Raw genomic sequence first — 16566 nt, 5'->3', positions numbered from 1 at the left:
CAGAAGGAGTGAGAAAGCTTATTAAGGAGATGCATACATCACTGGCTGTCTCTATGGAGTCCCAAAGAGCAGTTTTACATTAGAGTTTATATAAAATCTTACAAGGGTTACAAGAGTCTTTGTAGTCCCCTGCCAGACATTTCTTTATTAGGCTAAAGACATACATATCCGATACCTGGGCTCCAACTCTCCTGTGGGGGTTGTATGCCACAGGTAGTTCCGCCAGAACAAAAGATTATTTGCATCAGTTTAAAACAAAGAACAAAGTCATTAACATTTGGTCAAAACAAAGTCATTAACAGAGGTATGTGAGGAGGCAGGCAGAGGAAGAACAACTCATAGGTTTATTTTTTTTTAGTTAAAAAAATTTTTTTTTTTTTTAAGTTCTCAGTTGCCCGTTTTGAAAAAGGAGAAAACATGCTGGGTGGTATTGGGGTCACAGAAGCACTTGAAGTTTCTGAAGTCCATTTCAATCCACAAATACCATTATCTTTATCAAACCCTCTTCTCCCACAATACTGCACATACTGCCATGGAACAACTGAAAAGGCCCAGCTGGACCTAGGAAATCTCCCATTTATTTTCCTCCTCCTTTTCAGAACAGATCTCCTGCGGTGGCTAGTGGCAAGCTACACATTTAAGATGATACTGCTAAGAGCAGATAGGGTGGGTTGCAACGTAGCAGAACACTGTGAGCTCAGACCACCTGAGGTCTTCCTATTTCAAATAGGCTGGGGACTAGTGCTTAGAGCTTGGGTCCAGAGTTAAAATTCTCCACAAACCAGAATTCTGCCTGGCCTTCCTGCCCGCTGCTCATTCCCCCCAAAGATCCTGGCAGTATTTTGGGTTACAAAGGAGTGGCTCTGAGAGTTATGAAGGCACAGTCTCTGTCTTGTTTTTGTCTCTAGAACCCGGCACAGTGCCTTGCACAAAGTAGACATGCAATAAATATTTGTTGAATAAATGAATGATTTTTTCTCAGTCTGTACTTGGTGCTTCAGGAAGCCTTCTTTTCCCCTCCCTCAAAGCTCACTGTGGCTATGCCAGCCTCCTGGACTCCAACAGTCCTTACCATCTATGCTCGCCTTTTGGCATCTAGCCAAATTCAATTCAGTTCAATTCAACCAACTTCCATGGAGCTGCACTGTTGGCAGGAAGCATTCACAGTCTCAAGGAATGGCGAAAGCATTTCCTAGTCCGTGGCGCCTCAATTGTACTTCTTAAACAAACTTGGCATGGTACAGAACCTTTCCCAAGACTTTTTGAAAGTCTAAATACATGATAATAAATTACTTCCCTTTGTCCATACTTTTTTTTTTTTTCTAGTGCCATCGAGTCGTGGCGACCACTCAGGAAATAAGTGAGTTCTAGATGATAGATAAACAGATGGTTATTTGACAGGTATGGGGCAGGTGTGGAAGGGTGAGGAGGAATGGGACTCAATCCCTGTCTCATGGATCTGCAATTACACTAGGTGTGGTGGGGAGAGGGGTTGGTATCTCAGCCATTCAGGGCTGGCAAGGGGCTGGGATTTAAAGCGAAGCCCAGTAGCCCCTCGTGGGAAAAAGTACCCCCCTCCCCCATCAACACACACACATCTGTTGTTCTTTTTCTAAGGGTTGGGCTTTTTTAAATTTTATGACTATTTCTTATTCCTGTCTCCATCCCCTTCTACACATCTCCCCCTCCCAACGCCAGTCCTCTGCCAATTAGTCATTTTCTTTCTCCCTGGTAATTATTTCTTTTAATGGAACTAGAATTAGCCTTGTATGTGTTCATTAAAACATTATTTTTAAAAGCAAAAACATGGAGATAACTGAAATCTTACAACAAGGGCTAGTTTAAGTAAATTATGGTACATCTGTATTCTGGAATACTGTGTATACAGTACATTGCTGTTGTGGAAAGATAGTAATTGACATGGGAAAAATGCACAGTATGTTAAGTGGAAAAAATAGGCTACAAAACTTAAGAGCGTGCACATGTGAATGTGTGCTATTAATAATCTTTTTCTTGGTGCCTTTCTGTGTTTTCTAAGTTTTCTGCATTGAACACTGCAATCTGAGTTAGGGTAGCCCTGGGGCAGTAGGGGACTGCATTTTGAAGAATCAGAGAGCACAAACAAGAGTATCAAGCAAGCCTTCCTCAAATCAGTGAACTTCGAGGAAGGCAAAAGGCACAGAGCATTGGAGAGGAACTCTAGCAATATGCTAATTATCAAGTGCAAAGATGGAGAGGAACTCTAGCAATATGCTAATTATCAAGTGCAAAGATGAAGAGATGGTGTCTGTTAGTAGAGAGGACTTAAGGTCCACCAAAGAAGTTTGGATTCCATTAAGGAACCAATGGACAACAACTCTAAGTTTCTGAACGTAAAGGGTGAATTGACAGAAGTGGTATTGATGGAGAATTATTCTAGCCATAGCATAATGGATTGCATTGTAGGCAGGGAGAGCTGCCAGAAAACTCAGTTTGCTTATTTGATCTGAGGTAATGAGAGCTTGGATTAGGCTTGTGGCAATAAAACTAGAATGGAAGGAACGGGTGGATCTGAGAGACGCTACCAAGAAAAAATCAGAGGTGGAAATTCAAATTTGGCTAAGTATACGCCAAGGTGGTAGTTGGAACCCCGTAAGAACACACTTTCCAAGGAAATGGGTGTTAAAAGAGAATAGCTGAGGATTGAGTCTTCAGGGATTCCAACAGTTAATGGAACAAGGGAAGAAGAGGAGCCAGCAAAAGAGACAGAGAATGATGGGTCAGAGAGATGAGATGAGAAACTTGAGAATGCAATGCCATGAGAGCCAAGGGTATGACAGTTACAGGAAGGAGTGGGTGGTTGATGGTATCAAATTCATCCCCGAGGTCAAAGATGCGCACTGAGCAGAGACCCTTGAATTTGGCCAGGAGGTCACTGGTAAATTTACAAAGAGAGATCTTGGCAGAAAGTTTTGGACTCTAGAAGGTTCCAGGGGAAGGAGAGGTGAGAAAATGGATGCAGCTCATGGACATCACCCTTGTAACTAGAGTAATATATTAGGACTGAGAAGAATAAAGTCAAACTTTATAATTTTAGCTCTGCTACTTAACCACTCTGAACCTCAGTTTCTTCTTCTGAAAATGGGAGTAATCCTAATCATAAGGCTGTTGGAAAGTACAAGTTTAAATGATTAGTTTTATGTTATAGTGAAGGGGCTTCTTCCTCTACCTTCCTCCCAAGAAACTAGGTATTTCTAGGAAAGTTTAAGCATTGATAAGGGACTCTTTTAGCTCAACAGTCACGTCCCTAGGTTGGTACTGCTTTGAAAATTCCCTAGCTGTATTCTCTTGCATTCATCATGCCAACTTACTTTAACAATTCTTCTCTGAGGCCCTCTGAAGTGAGAATATGGAGGGAAGATGATTAGAAGGGAATCAGTAGTCAGGTCATGTGGAATGTTTCTGAAGCGTGTGTAAAGGCTGCTGAGCAAAGCTCTGTTTGAGACACTGGATATAGTTAGATGCTGGTCTCATCCCAAAACACACAGATGGCTACATCACCTGAGTGGACGGTAGGATGGAATGTGGCTGGGGCCAAGGTACCAGAAAACCATCCCTTTTTACCCATGGCACCTGCGGATTGAATGGCCCCTGGACAGAATGGTCTAGAACAGGCAGCTTGATTTTCAAGGTGTTCATGAGTGCATATACTTTTCTCTCTTTCTATTCTCATTTGGCAACTATATACAAGACCTGATCACATTTTTTTCTACCACACTATCTACAAATCAACACTTTGAGCCCTTTTCCTTTATGAAGCAGTCTGTTTCCAGTTTGCCTTACACTGGACTGATCTTTGTCTTAGTCCCTTACCCTAGTGAGAAAAAGTGGCTGCCCCACAAGCGGTCAGGGCCTAGACCTGTTACCAAGCCCTGGAGGGGCACACATCTGTGTGCCCACCTACTCAGGGGTGGGCTGGGCTGGGGGAGGGGTGAGCACATTCTCTAGAACTGGCATTTTTGAGACCTTGAGACATCAAAAGAGTGTTCCTGATCCTCTTAATGGTAGAACTTGGCTTCACTTCTGGGAAGATGGTCTAAGAAGGGAAACAGGGCCACATCATATTAAGATGCTCTCACACTCACATACTAAGATGCACAGGCCTCTCCAAAAGTGTGATAGGAGATCAGTGCAAGAGTACTTTCCAAGGAGGCTGGTTTATTACCAGAAAGCTTTTTGGAAGACTTGTGCTGTGGTCTTCTAGCAAGTGCCCAGTCTTTCAGCCACCAAACTTGGCCGGAGCTTCTTTTGAATTAAGATGCTCTCCTTGAGCCAGCAGAAGGAATAGGGCTAGAAAGATAGGCCAACGTCTTTGTCTATGGGAGTAACTACCATAATATGTGGACAAGGGGTCTTGTCTGTCATGTCACGGGAAAGCTGAGGAAAGGCTTCGCCGGTCTCGCTTGAGCGCCCTTGGGCAGGGCCTGCCTTGGGGGACAAGATGCTGCATATGGGCCAAAGCGGGGCCTGCAGGGCAGGTGGCCAGAACTTGGAAGGAATTCTCTTCCGCAGCCCAGGGTCCAAGCTTGGCCCCAACAAACTGCCCTGCCAGCCTCTGCCGCCTGAGGCCTCGAGCATTCCGAGCCCCCGCCCCCTTCTCCCCTCCCCCGGACTCGCCCCCTCCCTTGTCCTCTTCTCCTCCCCCCACCAGCTGTCCCCTTTCCCCAGAGCTGGGAGACAGCCGGAGCCTGGGAAGAGGCAGACGCGGGCCGGAGGGGGCGTGGTGGGGAAGGCGAGGAGGGGCGGGGGTAAGGGGATAAGGAGGCCTCAGCGGCAGGCGCCCCCAGCCACTACGCCGCCTGCCCGAGAGTTGGGTGCTGCCGCCGTCGCTTTGCGGCGCCCCGAACCCGGCTCCCCTCTCGCTCACTCGCTCGTTCGCTCGCTTCCCTCGCCAGGGGGGGAAAGGTCAGCAGCGTCCTGGAGCCACCGTGTCACTCCCCGACAGCCATGAACTGCAGCGAGAGCCAGCGGCTGCGCACCCTCCTGAGCCGCCTACTGCTCGAGCTGCACCACAGGGGCAACGCCAGCCGCCTGGGCGCGGAACCGGGCCCGAGCATGGGCATGGGGGTCGTGCCTGACCCCTTCGTGGGCCGCGAGGTGACCAGCGCCAGGGGCGACGACGCCTATCTCTACGTCCTGCTCATCATGGTCTTTTACGCCTGCCTGGCCGGAGGCCTCATCCTGGCCTACACTCGCTCCCGCAAGCTTGTCGAGGCCAAGAACGAGCCGGCCCAGGCCTGCTCCGAGCACCAGTGGGCCCCGGGAGGCGCCTCGGCCGAAGCCGAGACAGCCGCCGGCTCCCCGGCAGACAGCCGCCGCCAGCTCGCCCTCGGGGGGCTGCCTGCACTCGCTCAGGGCACCGAGGGGGTCTAGAGCAGCAGACCCAGCTGACTAGCTCGCGCCCTTCTCATCTGGCTTATCCTTGGGCGCGGCTCCTGCCCTTTCCTCCCCTTCCTGGCTTCGCCTCACCTGAGGCCCAAGCAATGATGAGAGGCCAGGAGACCTTGCCTGGAAGGAGAAGCGCAACCCTACCCACTCCTGGCCATTTTCTCCTTTCTTTCCCCTTCCTCCACCCCCATCCTGCACATCCAACTGCACTAAACTGCCTCTGCTCTCTTTTCTTCAGACAGCCCTGACACCACGCTCCAGCCCTCTGGGAACTGAATCCTACAAATCCAACACTTGGCATTGAACTGAGCCACTGAAGTCTATCAGAACTCTGGGCCTTCTAATTGGCAGCTGCTCCAGCGGCTGCAAGGGACTGCTCATTCTGCAGAGCCAACGGGCTTGCCATCACTGCCAGGCCTGCAGCAGCAGCTCCAGCTTCCTGTTGCCTTAGGGACAGAAACAAAGAAAATGAAGAGACCTCAGACATCTTTTTCCTCCCTCCCTCTTGCAGCAGGGAGCTAGCTGGACACTAGGACATGTCTGTGGCATAGAATGGACTTAATGGGGACTGAGAGGGAGGGGGACTCAACGGGGGGGGGAAGACCTATGACCTCAACTGTATGGTTTTCTTGCATCCCCAGTTGTCATCCCAAAGGTAACTTGTCTGATTTTTAGTAGCTCTGCCATCTTCTGCTGTGGGTAGCCATTACTGGGTGTATCACCCCAATACCTTCAAATGCCTCTTCTATATTGTTCAGTTGTTACCCCAGCTGTTGGCTTCATTGATGGAACATGAGGGTCAGATGTCCCCTGCTCTATAACCATGGAGACTGTCAGAGGCAGGTAATAAAGGCTGATTAAACAATACCCTAAGACTCTTCTCTCAAAGATCCTGGCCTTGAGACCCAATACAATACAGAGAAGGAATCCTATTTGCTTTTGGAAATGATGTTTGGATTTGGGGATCAGGTGTTTTGATATCTATATACGTATCTTATATCATGTTCCGATACAATAGTTGTGATCGTGGGGGAAGAAAAGATTAATATGGCTAAACGGATTATTTTTGTCAAGCGTTTCAAAAAGTATCCCAGCATCATTACTTTTCCCTCAATTCTGGAGCACTTGCAAATATCATAATGCTAATAAGGATTTTCCACTTCCCTTTTGCAGTTTTTCAGGATGCATTAAAAAAAAAAAAACTCATACCAACCACTATTTTGTTTTTATCACTGTCAAATCAATTCTGACTCATAGGGACCCTATAGGACAGAGTAGAACTAACCCATAGGGTTTCCAAGGAGCAGCTGGTGGTTAGCAGCCAAACTCTTAACCACTTCACCACCAGGGCTCCAGCTATTATCAACGCTAATTTTTAGAAGTCACCTTAGTAATTCTCTCAAAAAAAATGACTTCTTAGAAAAGAAAAAAGCCACCAAATAGTATAAATTTGAAGTCAGAGGGAAGAATGCTTGTACTAGGCAATCCTAACTAAATTAGAGGTGTGCATTTATTGATTTATTCTCCTTATCTCAAGAAGGTTGTCAGAAATTTTTAGGGCCGAAATGACAATGACGGTTTCTGCTTTGTCTGACACATAAAAGCACCTCTTAGCATTAGAGTCAATTTGCTTAAATACAGCTGATTCATAATAATAGCAGGACAAAGATATTATGGGTCACTTAAATGCATGGATAATACACAAGCCTCATTCAAGGCATTTCTCTTGACCTTCTAGCCCATCTGCTATTTTATTGGAACTAGTAATAAGTTAAATGAACTTAATGTTCATTCTCAGAATTTAGTCCGTGAAGATATACTGGCCTCGCGCCACTGCCTCCTCTTCTGTCTTAGCTCCAGCCCTAAGGTCGGCCCCCTCCTTGCAGGCGGAGGCCAGGGATTGGACAGCTGTCCAAGATAATGAGGGGAAGAGAGAGGGGATGCTGTGAGAGCCACCCTGGCCAGGCAGGGAGCCTAAGGGGGATGTGGAGGGAGGACACAGATATACAGCCATTCCAGGGGTAAGTGGGGTGTCAGTCCCGAGCCCCGTATTTCAAGGACAATTAAAAATAATAAACTTATTGCCATCGAGTTGATTCTGACTCACGGCAGTCCTACAGGAAGAACAGAGTAATGCCCCTCACTTATCAGGCATAGCTGGGGACACAAGGTTGTTTGATGACGGAAGCATTATCACTGCTTTAGGTGTTGCAACTTTGTAAACATATTTGTACCATTTTTTTCATAGACATCTTTTAAAACAATGTTGCCCCCCCCCCCGAAAAAAAAGGGCTGGGAACAGTTGGGAAAATGCCCATAATAAACATTAATGTGCCAGTTGTGGAAAAATATCTCCGCTTTTAAAAATGTTTTAACCTTTTTGTGATAACTTAGGGTACTTATTAAGAACATTTAGCAACAGTAACTACAGAAAGCTCCTTGGGAGAAAAGTGAACTGGCCTTGGGTAAGCTGTTTGCTTTACTGCCCAGTTGCTTTTTTTCAAACACTTTCAAGGTTGCAACTGTGTCCCAGATTAGGAAATTTCCCAGAAGTCTGGACACTTGACTGTCTATTAGCCAGTGGGGGTGTCAACTGCCTTGAAGTAACCAAAGTGTGACCAGCTAAAGAAAGAGAGAAGAAAGAAAAACTAGGTGCTTGGCTAACCCCCAGTTTTGATAATGAATCCCTGAAGAGCATGATCTGACTTTACAAATTGGAAAATGGTTAGCCTGGTCCTCAATGTGATTTCAAAGATGTTAAACATTCTAGTAAAACAGAGCGAGTTCTTTTTCAACCCACCCAGCAGTCTATTTCTCCCCCTGCGTAAGCAGATCCTGTTGCAGTTTGGGTTCAGCTCTTTGCTCCCTAATAATAATGAAGCCGAAGACCCACACGTTATTACTTGTAACTTGAGGCTTTCAACAAAGTGGGACTAGGAGATGTTTTGAGTTCCAATGTCTGGAAGTGCTCATTGACAGTACAAAAATAAACGGAAGCTTTTCTTCCATTACAGACATCATTCTGTGTTGTTGATTTTACTTTTCCAGAGGGATATAAATGGGGGTTTTCAGTTGTTTGTAGTGACCATCTTCTTTTCAATTTGCAATTGCTCTTAAACTCAAGATCTGCACATGATTTACATCAACAAAGAGAAAAGAGACTGGGCTGCTTTCCAAACAATCTTGCCTGCCCACTAAAGCAAATGCACCGTGGTGTCTTGGAGAGAGCACAGGACCAGAAATCAGGAGAGCTGGAGTCCAGCCCTGGCTTTGCTAATGGACTCCGTTTCTTAGGGTGAGATGTTTAACCTTTCTGGGCCCCAGTCTCCACACCTGTGGGGATTTGAGGCTCAAGTGAGATAACGTATGGGAAAAGACTAGGAAAGTATAGCAGCTATACACGTATAAAGTGTTAGGTTCGTATTTTTCTTTTCCTTCCTTGGGGGAGTGCCCTTGGGAAGCTATGGGGGGTGGGAGGAGGGAGAAGGAGGAAAGTGAAAAATTCTCCCTATGTAGAGTCTACCTTTATTGCTCAAAGAAGAGGACTGCTGGCACTTGGCCACTAGCTCCCAGATTCCTGAGCTTATCTATCGCTTTCATTCTAAGAATCTTGGATGACTAGGAAACTGTGCGTAAATATCTCACCATCCTACTCTAAAACTTTTTACCTGCAGGCCCACAGTGCCTTTTAAGTCAGAGAATAAGGCAAGCAGCTAAATAACTTTATATATAAGATGTATAGGGCTTAATCATACTTGAAGATGACTCCTGCTCCAAGCGTATTTGCATTTTATAATAGATCGCTTAGGACAATGTAAAGATGAAACCCAAGGAGAGAGTCTGCAAATTGTGGATTTCAGTGGAATCTGGAAAGAGAGAGATTTTGAAATGTTTATGTGTGTTGAGGAGAGTGCGGGGGTGGGGGTGTACTTCCTACGACTTCTCAAGTCACATTCCACTCAGTGTCAGGTGCTCTTGGAACCTTTTTTAAAGTCTGGGGAGGGCTAAGGTGGCCGTGAATGACTGGATTTCAATACCAATTTACGGAATCCTCACATACCTGACTTATAAGACGTTCATTCATGAAAGCACCTGAGGTCTCTGGAAGGACGCAGGGCCACCCCTTGGCTCTTTTTAGGATCTACATGTGACTCATAGTTGCTGTAGCTGCAATAGTCTTGGCCAGAGAAAGAATGGAGACATGGGGCCTGTTAACTTCGGTCCTCTTCTCATGAGGCCATCAACCATACCCCACTTTTCTCGGGCACCGTGGTCAGGGCTAGCCGTTGGCAACTGTGGAACTGTTATTTATCTCATTTTTCTCCTTCCTGTTCCAAGGTTCCCCCCACCACCCCCAATCTCAGTTCTCCAAAACTGTCCCTTCCCTCCAACCAGGATCTTATGATCATTTTCATTTACATGTAATCTACTACTCATCCCAAGGAGGATCCAAAGGAATGCATCTTAAGGGTGGGCTTTCAGACACTGGATGAGAGAGAGGTATGAAGGGGAGTTTGTCCTAGGACTTTTAGATCTGAGATTAGTAAGGCTGGCTCTAGCTATCACACCATTGGTAAGGTAAGCTCCTTAAGAACGGAACTACTGCTTTTTCTTTATCCCCACTACCGCTGCAGGAGTTCAGAAGACTGCAACCCTCAGCCAGCTAGGAGGGCACCTGCATTTCCATGTGAGTCTCCCAGCGGGGAGGATGGCATCTACATTCTGGCTTCACGTCCTCACCTTCCAATCTCCCTAATCCATTGCAGTAGGGTTGTCACCTCTACCATGCCGGTGAAACTAGCTTGTTATGGTTACTAATGACCTGCATGTTGCCACATCTAATGCTTGATTCTCAGACTTCGTTTCCTGTGACTATTTAGCAGCATTTGATGTGGCTGATCAATCCTTCTTCCTTGGAATGCTTCTCTTAGCTTCTATAACACCTCACTACCCGGTTTTCCCCCTTCTTCACCAGCCTTTTTTCTTCTCAGCCTCTTTGCTGGTTCCTCCTCATTTCCTCCCCTCACTTCTAAATGTTCAACTGTCTAGGGCTCCATCTTGGGACCTCTCCTCTTCTGTATCTACTCTCTCTCTCTCTCTGGAATGTCAGATAGTCCCAACATGCTAAATATCACGTTTACGTGTAAGTACCATCTTTACAATGATGACTCCAAATTTGTGTGCCTTTTCACCCTGAAATCCCTAATCTGAGCTCCAGACTTGTATATCTGATTACCCACTTGACATCTCTACTTGGATATCTAAACCTGTCTCGGAGTTCACATGCCCAAAACAAAATTTACTCTTCCACTTGACAAAGGAAGAGCAGCCCTTGACATCCAGGATCTGCTTTGACATTTGAGCTAGGCCTCAGTGTTGTTAGGAGCTGGCCTGGCACTCACAGGTAGGACATGCTATTGTATACAATCTCATGGGACACCAACAACAGACCAGATCACTCAGCAACTATCGTGAAATAGACAAGACTATTTCATAATTTTCTCTAAGCACAGACAAAAACAAGATTACTGTGAAACCCACAAAATACCAAACATCCTTCTTTCCCAGCTAATCTTTGAGTGACAGCTCTTTCTTTACCAATTATGGCCTTACTCACTCTAGTTTTCCCTCCTTCTAGATAAGATTTATTAAGATACCAAATCATAGAATTAGCCTGGCTTCCTGATAGCGTCCAATCCATAGCAAACACTCACTTCCTTGGACCCTCTCTAAAATCACCTACCATAAGCCTCAGTTCAATGATAAGTCCTTTCTAGCACCCTCTTGCTGAGATACCCGTGGTTTCCCGTGGCATGTGTTCTCTCTTGCTGCAATGAGTAATAAACTCCATTAGTTCAGCTACAGGTGTGTTCCTGGTGTCTGTCTGGAGGGCAGGACACACCCTAATCCTCCCCACTTTTGCAAATGATACCACCATCTATCCAGTTGCTTCGGGCAAAACAGGAGTCATTCTGCTCTTTCTCCCACCCTCCCACATTCAATCTTGGAATCAAGTCCTGTCATTTCTACCTCCAAAAGGAATTCTGCATATGACCACTTCTCATGATCCCTACTTCTGCCATGCTAGTCAACACCCCCATCATTTCTTACCTAAACTGGCACAACATTTCTAACTGGTCTTCCTGCTTTTACCCTTGCCTCTCTGAAGTCAGTTCTTTATACAACATCCAGAGCTATATTAAAGTATAAAGCAGATCATGTCCAACCTCTACATAAAGCCCACTATTGGATTGCTCACTCAGTTAGAATACAATCCAGGCTCCTTACCACGGTCTGCAAGGCGCTACATGATCTGACCTTGTCAATGTCTCTAAACCTCATCTCCTGATTCTCTCCCTCTTGTTCAATAGACTTAAGTCACACTAGCCTTCTTGCTATTCCTTGAGCACATCAAGCTCATTCCTGCCCACGAGCCTTTGCATGATCTGTCTCCTCTGCCTGGAATATTCCTCCCCGTATATTCTCATGGCTGTTTCCTTCTCATCATTCCGTTCTCAGCTCAAATGCCACTTCCCCAGATGCCTTCCTTAACCATCTTATCTATAGTTCCTTCTCTGTCTCTGCCCCTCACCCTCCCCATTGCTCTGTTTATTTGCTTTATTAGCATGAAGCACTGTCTAAAATTATCATGTGTGCTTGTGTATTTGCTAGTTTATTGTCAGCCTTTTCCATGCAAGCTGAGAATTCCATGAAGGTGGAGAGCTTCTTAGATCGAATTTTTAGATTCTATTATTTTTTAATAACTTTTATTGAGGTATAATTGACTCACAACAAACTGCACATCTTTAAAGTGTACAATTTGATTAGCTTTGACATAATCTATATTAATATAAAATACATAGATGTATATCCCTGGTTGGTGCGAATGGTTAACATGCTCAGCTGCTAACCAAAAGGTTAGAGGTTTGAGTTCACCCAGAGGCACCTCAGAAGAAAGGTCTGGTAATCTACTTCCAAAAAATCAGCCATGAAAATCCAATGGAGCACGGTTCTATTCTCACACACATGGGATCACCATAAATTGGAATTGACTCAATGGCAACAGGTAACCCCATTACTGTTGTGTGTATATACATATACAATGGCAACAGGTATATATACACACACACACACACACACATATATATATATATATATATGGAGGAGCCCTGGTGGCACAGTGGTTAAGTGCTTGACTGCTAACCAAAAGGTCAGAAGTTCGAACTCACCACCCTCTCTGTGGGAGAAAGATGTGGCAGTCTGCTTCGGTAAGGCTTTACAACCTTGAAGACCCTATGGGGCAGTTCTACTCTGTTCTATAGGGTCGCTATGAGTCAGAATAGACTCAACAGGAATGAGTTTTGTTTTTTTGGTTTTATGTACACACACACACACACACACACACACACACACACATATATATATATATATATATATATATATATATATATACCCACTCCTCACTTATCGACATGGTTAGGTTTCAAAGACGAGGTTGTTATGTGATATCTGGTGTTATGTGAAAATGGAGGGTGGCCACATCAGATCACAAAATGGTGGATGACTGCATCATTATATAACTGCCAAATTACATCATTACTTAACTGCCAAACCACTGAGAATCATGGCCCAGCCAAGTGGACATACAACCTTAACCATCACAGCCAGCGTTACTCTCCCTGGCACTTCGACGTTTGTTACTTCCAGACATACATCACTAATGCACAAAATAGTCGGTTAGTAGATTTTTTACTATTGTTGTAAGTGCAAAATGTTGGATAACGAGATAGTCAATAAATGAAGAGCAGATATATAAATATACCATCACCACAATCAAGGTAATGAACATATACTTCACCCCCAAAAGTTTCCATGTGATCCTTTGTGCCTCAACCCCAGACGATGAGTGATCTGCTTTTTATTACTATAGGTTAGTTTGAATTTTCTAAAAATGAAAACATACTGCATGTACTTCTTTTACTTAGCATACTGATTTTGAGATTCATCCATGCTGTTGTGTTTATCAGTAGTTTGTTTCTCTATTGTTGAGTCATATTCCTTCTGTAGGGATGTACCACGATTTATTTATCTAATCACCTGTTGAAGGACATCCGAGCTGTTTCCTGTTTTTAGCAATTATGAATAAAGCTTCTATGACGATTAGTGTGCAAGTCTTTCTCTGAACATATGTTGAATGCAGGGATTTTTTTCCATCCAGTTCACTGCAGCATCCCTCATGCTTGGTTAAATATCTGATGGATAGAATGAATAAGCCTTCCGTTTTAGCCCAGGCCCATGGATATTTCCACTGTTCCTGTTCCCTCCCTATAATCTTTCACCACACTACCTTTATCCCTTTTCTTCCTTTCCAATCTACTGCCCTGGGTCACCCCTTGAAGGTGGCTGCTTCCACTCTTGGCTTGTTCGAGAAACCCTGCTCATCGGGTTCACTGCCAGTGAGTGCTCTCTACCCTAAGCTGGCCCCTCTGGCTGTTCAACAATCCTTTCATTCCTTGCTTGCTGACTCCCTATCACATTCCCCACAGCAGCTGCTCCAAACTTCCTGCCCTCTCTTCAAGCCCCCAGCCCCATCCCTCCCCCTCATTCTCAGGAGATGACTTCACCTCCTTCATTACTGAGAAGATTGATGCCAACTGACAAGAGTTTCCTCGGCTTCCGTCTGAGCCATCTCCACACAGCCGTCTCAAATGCTTCCGACTCTCAGGCATGTTCCTTCTCCTTGCAAAGGTTAAGCCGTCTGCCAGTGTGCAGGACCCTAGTTCCAGCTTCAATAACATTAGTAATAACAACAGCAAAATAGAAAATGTATTTAGCCCTGTTTTTTTTTTTTATGCTCCATACGGAAACCCTAGTGGCATAATGGTTAAGTGCTACGGCTGCTTACCAAAGAGTCGGCAGTTCGAATCCACCAGGCGCTCCTTGGAAACTCTATGGGGCAGTTCTGCTCTGTCCTATAGGGTCTCTATGAGTCGGAATCGACTCAACAGCACTGGGTTTTGGGTTTGGATGCTCCATATGCTGGGCTAAGCATTGAGAAAACTCTTATCGAAATAGGTTATTAACATATATCATTCCCCCTATTTTTTAGCTTAATTTTTTTCACAAAAGTATTGCAAATACATAAATAATAAGCACTTTGCATGTTTTAGCTAATTTAATCTTCACAGCAAGACTGTGGGGTAGTACTTTCTTTTTTTAACAGATTAGGAAACTGAGGATCAGATAGGTGAAGTAAATTACTTTGGTAAGTGGTGAAGCTAGGATTTTTAAGGTCTAAATCCAGAGATCTCTCATTCCTTCTCTCCTCTCCCTCTACCTCTTGAATTCTCTCTCTCTTTTTTTTTCCTTGAAGTTCAGAGTGTTGTCTTAATCTTATTCCTCAAGTTATGGCAAGTTATCATCCTTGGCTAAAATATAAGGCAATTGTAGGAAAAAGTAAAATAAAGGAGAAGAGAGACACTCTAGGTGCAGACCTGAAAGACCTTGCCAGACTAAGGAATTTGAACTTCATCCCGTAGGCAGTGATTCCCAAACATTAGTAAGCATTTTCTGCGGTACTTGTTAATACTGCAGATTCCCAGTCTCAGCCCTCAGGCCTACTGAATCAGTGCCTCTGCGGGTAGGCAAAAGTGGAAGCATAAAAGACCAGCTAGGAGGCTATGACAGTAGTTCAGAGAGATGGCAGTGACCTGGACTATGATGGTGGCAATGAAGATGGAGAGACATGGACAGATTGAAGACCGTTTAAAGGTAAAATTGACAGGGCTATTTAACCGATAAAAAGCCCTGGTCAAGTGCTCAGTTGCTAATGGGAAGGCTGGCAGTTCTAACCCACCCAGCGGCTCCCTGGGAGAAAGACCTGGCGATCTGCTCCTGTAAAGATTACAGCCTAGGAAATCCTATAGGGGTTCTACTCTTTCACATGCAGTTGCCATGCGTTAGAATCTACTCAATGGCACAAAACAACAACATGCAACCGATGGAATATAGGAGGTGAGCGAGAGGGAAGAGACAAGCTCATTAGGTTTGATGGAATGCTGACTGGGATAGTGGTGATGACCCATGAAGGCAGTTACGGACATGTTAAGTTTCTTAGAGACCCTTGGAGAGAGATGTCAATCAACGAGTTGGAGTGGACATGGAGCGCAGGTGAAAGTTAGAGCTTGGAGGGCCAGACTATAATAGCAAACACTTGTGTGGGGTTTACTACTTGCCAGGCAGTGGTCCAAGTACTCTGTAAATCAGGGCTTCAAACCAGTTCATTCCGGTTTGAGCCCCTGCTGAAAATTTGCCTTTCCACCCCAGATATACTGAGTCAGAATCTATAGTTTAACAAGATCCCCAGGTGATTCTTATGTATGATAAATTTTGAGACCCACTGCTCTACTAGTGGAAACCCTGGTGGCGTAGTGGTTAAGAGGTATGGCTGCTAACTAAAGGGTCAGCAGTTCGACTCCATCAGGTGCTTCTTGGAAACTCCATGGGGCAGTTCTACTCTGTCCTATGGGGTTGCTATGAGTCGGCATCGACTCGACGGCACTGGGTTTGGTTTTGGTTTTTGCTCTACTAGTGGTTCTAAGAATTGGTCCCTAACCAGGAGCATTAGCATCACCTGGGAACTTGTTAGAAAAGCAAATTCTCAGCAGGAGTTTGAACCTGAACAAACCGATTCTAAGCCCTGCTATAAACATGATCTCAATAAAGTCTCATTTTGTAGATGACTAAACAGAGGCACAGACTAACTTGCCAAAGTTATAGCATGTGACAGAGGGGAGATTGGAACTCAGGCAGACTGATTCTAGAGGCTGGGCTGCCTCTCACAGAAGGCCATCTTCAGAGGGATAATACTTGACTCTAGGAGAGTGAAGACAAGGCTGAGGGCAGAACCTTAAGGAAAATTTACATGTATGGGGAGAGAAGAGCATTAGAGGAATCCACTGCAGAAGGCAGAGAAGGAGGTAACAGAGAAGTAACAGAAGAAGGGGAAAATTGTAGAGGCCAAAGGAGAGGAGAGTTTCAAGGAGGAAATATCTGATGCTGCAAATGTGTTCCAACTGAAGGCTGCAGAGAGGCCATTTGATTTGATGGTGACTGTCACTGGACACCTTTCAGATGGCT

General features: G+C 45.0%; 1 protein-coding gene across 1 annotated transcript; it reads left to right on the top strand.

Moving 5' to 3' along the window:
- Window positions 1-4986: 4986 nt before the first annotated feature.
- KCNE5 (potassium voltage-gated channel subfamily E regulatory subunit 5) lies at window positions 4987-5412 on the top strand. The gene has a single exon (XM_003414860.4). The coding sequence runs from the start codon at window positions 4987-4989 to the stop codon at window positions 5410-5412; it is 426 nt and encodes a 141-aa protein (XP_003414908.2).
- Window positions 5413-16566: the final 11154 nt, after the last annotated feature.

The sequence above is a fragment of the Loxodonta africana genome, chromosome X, assembly GCF_030014295.1.
Source record: "Loxodonta africana isolate mLoxAfr1 chromosome X, mLoxAfr1.hap2, whole genome shotgun sequence".
Classification (NCBI taxonomy): domain Eukaryota; kingdom Metazoa; phylum Chordata; class Mammalia; order Proboscidea; family Elephantidae; genus Loxodonta; species Loxodonta africana.
Note: the sequence above shows the minus strand (reverse complement) of the source record. Positions and strands in the feature narration are given on the sequence as shown.

What these genes read in the sequence shown, in the direction of transcription:
- KCNE5 (XM_003414860.4), top strand. Translation starts at nt 4,987, where the DNA reads ATGAACTGCAGCGAGAGCCAGCGGCTGCGCACCCTCCTGAGCCGCCTA.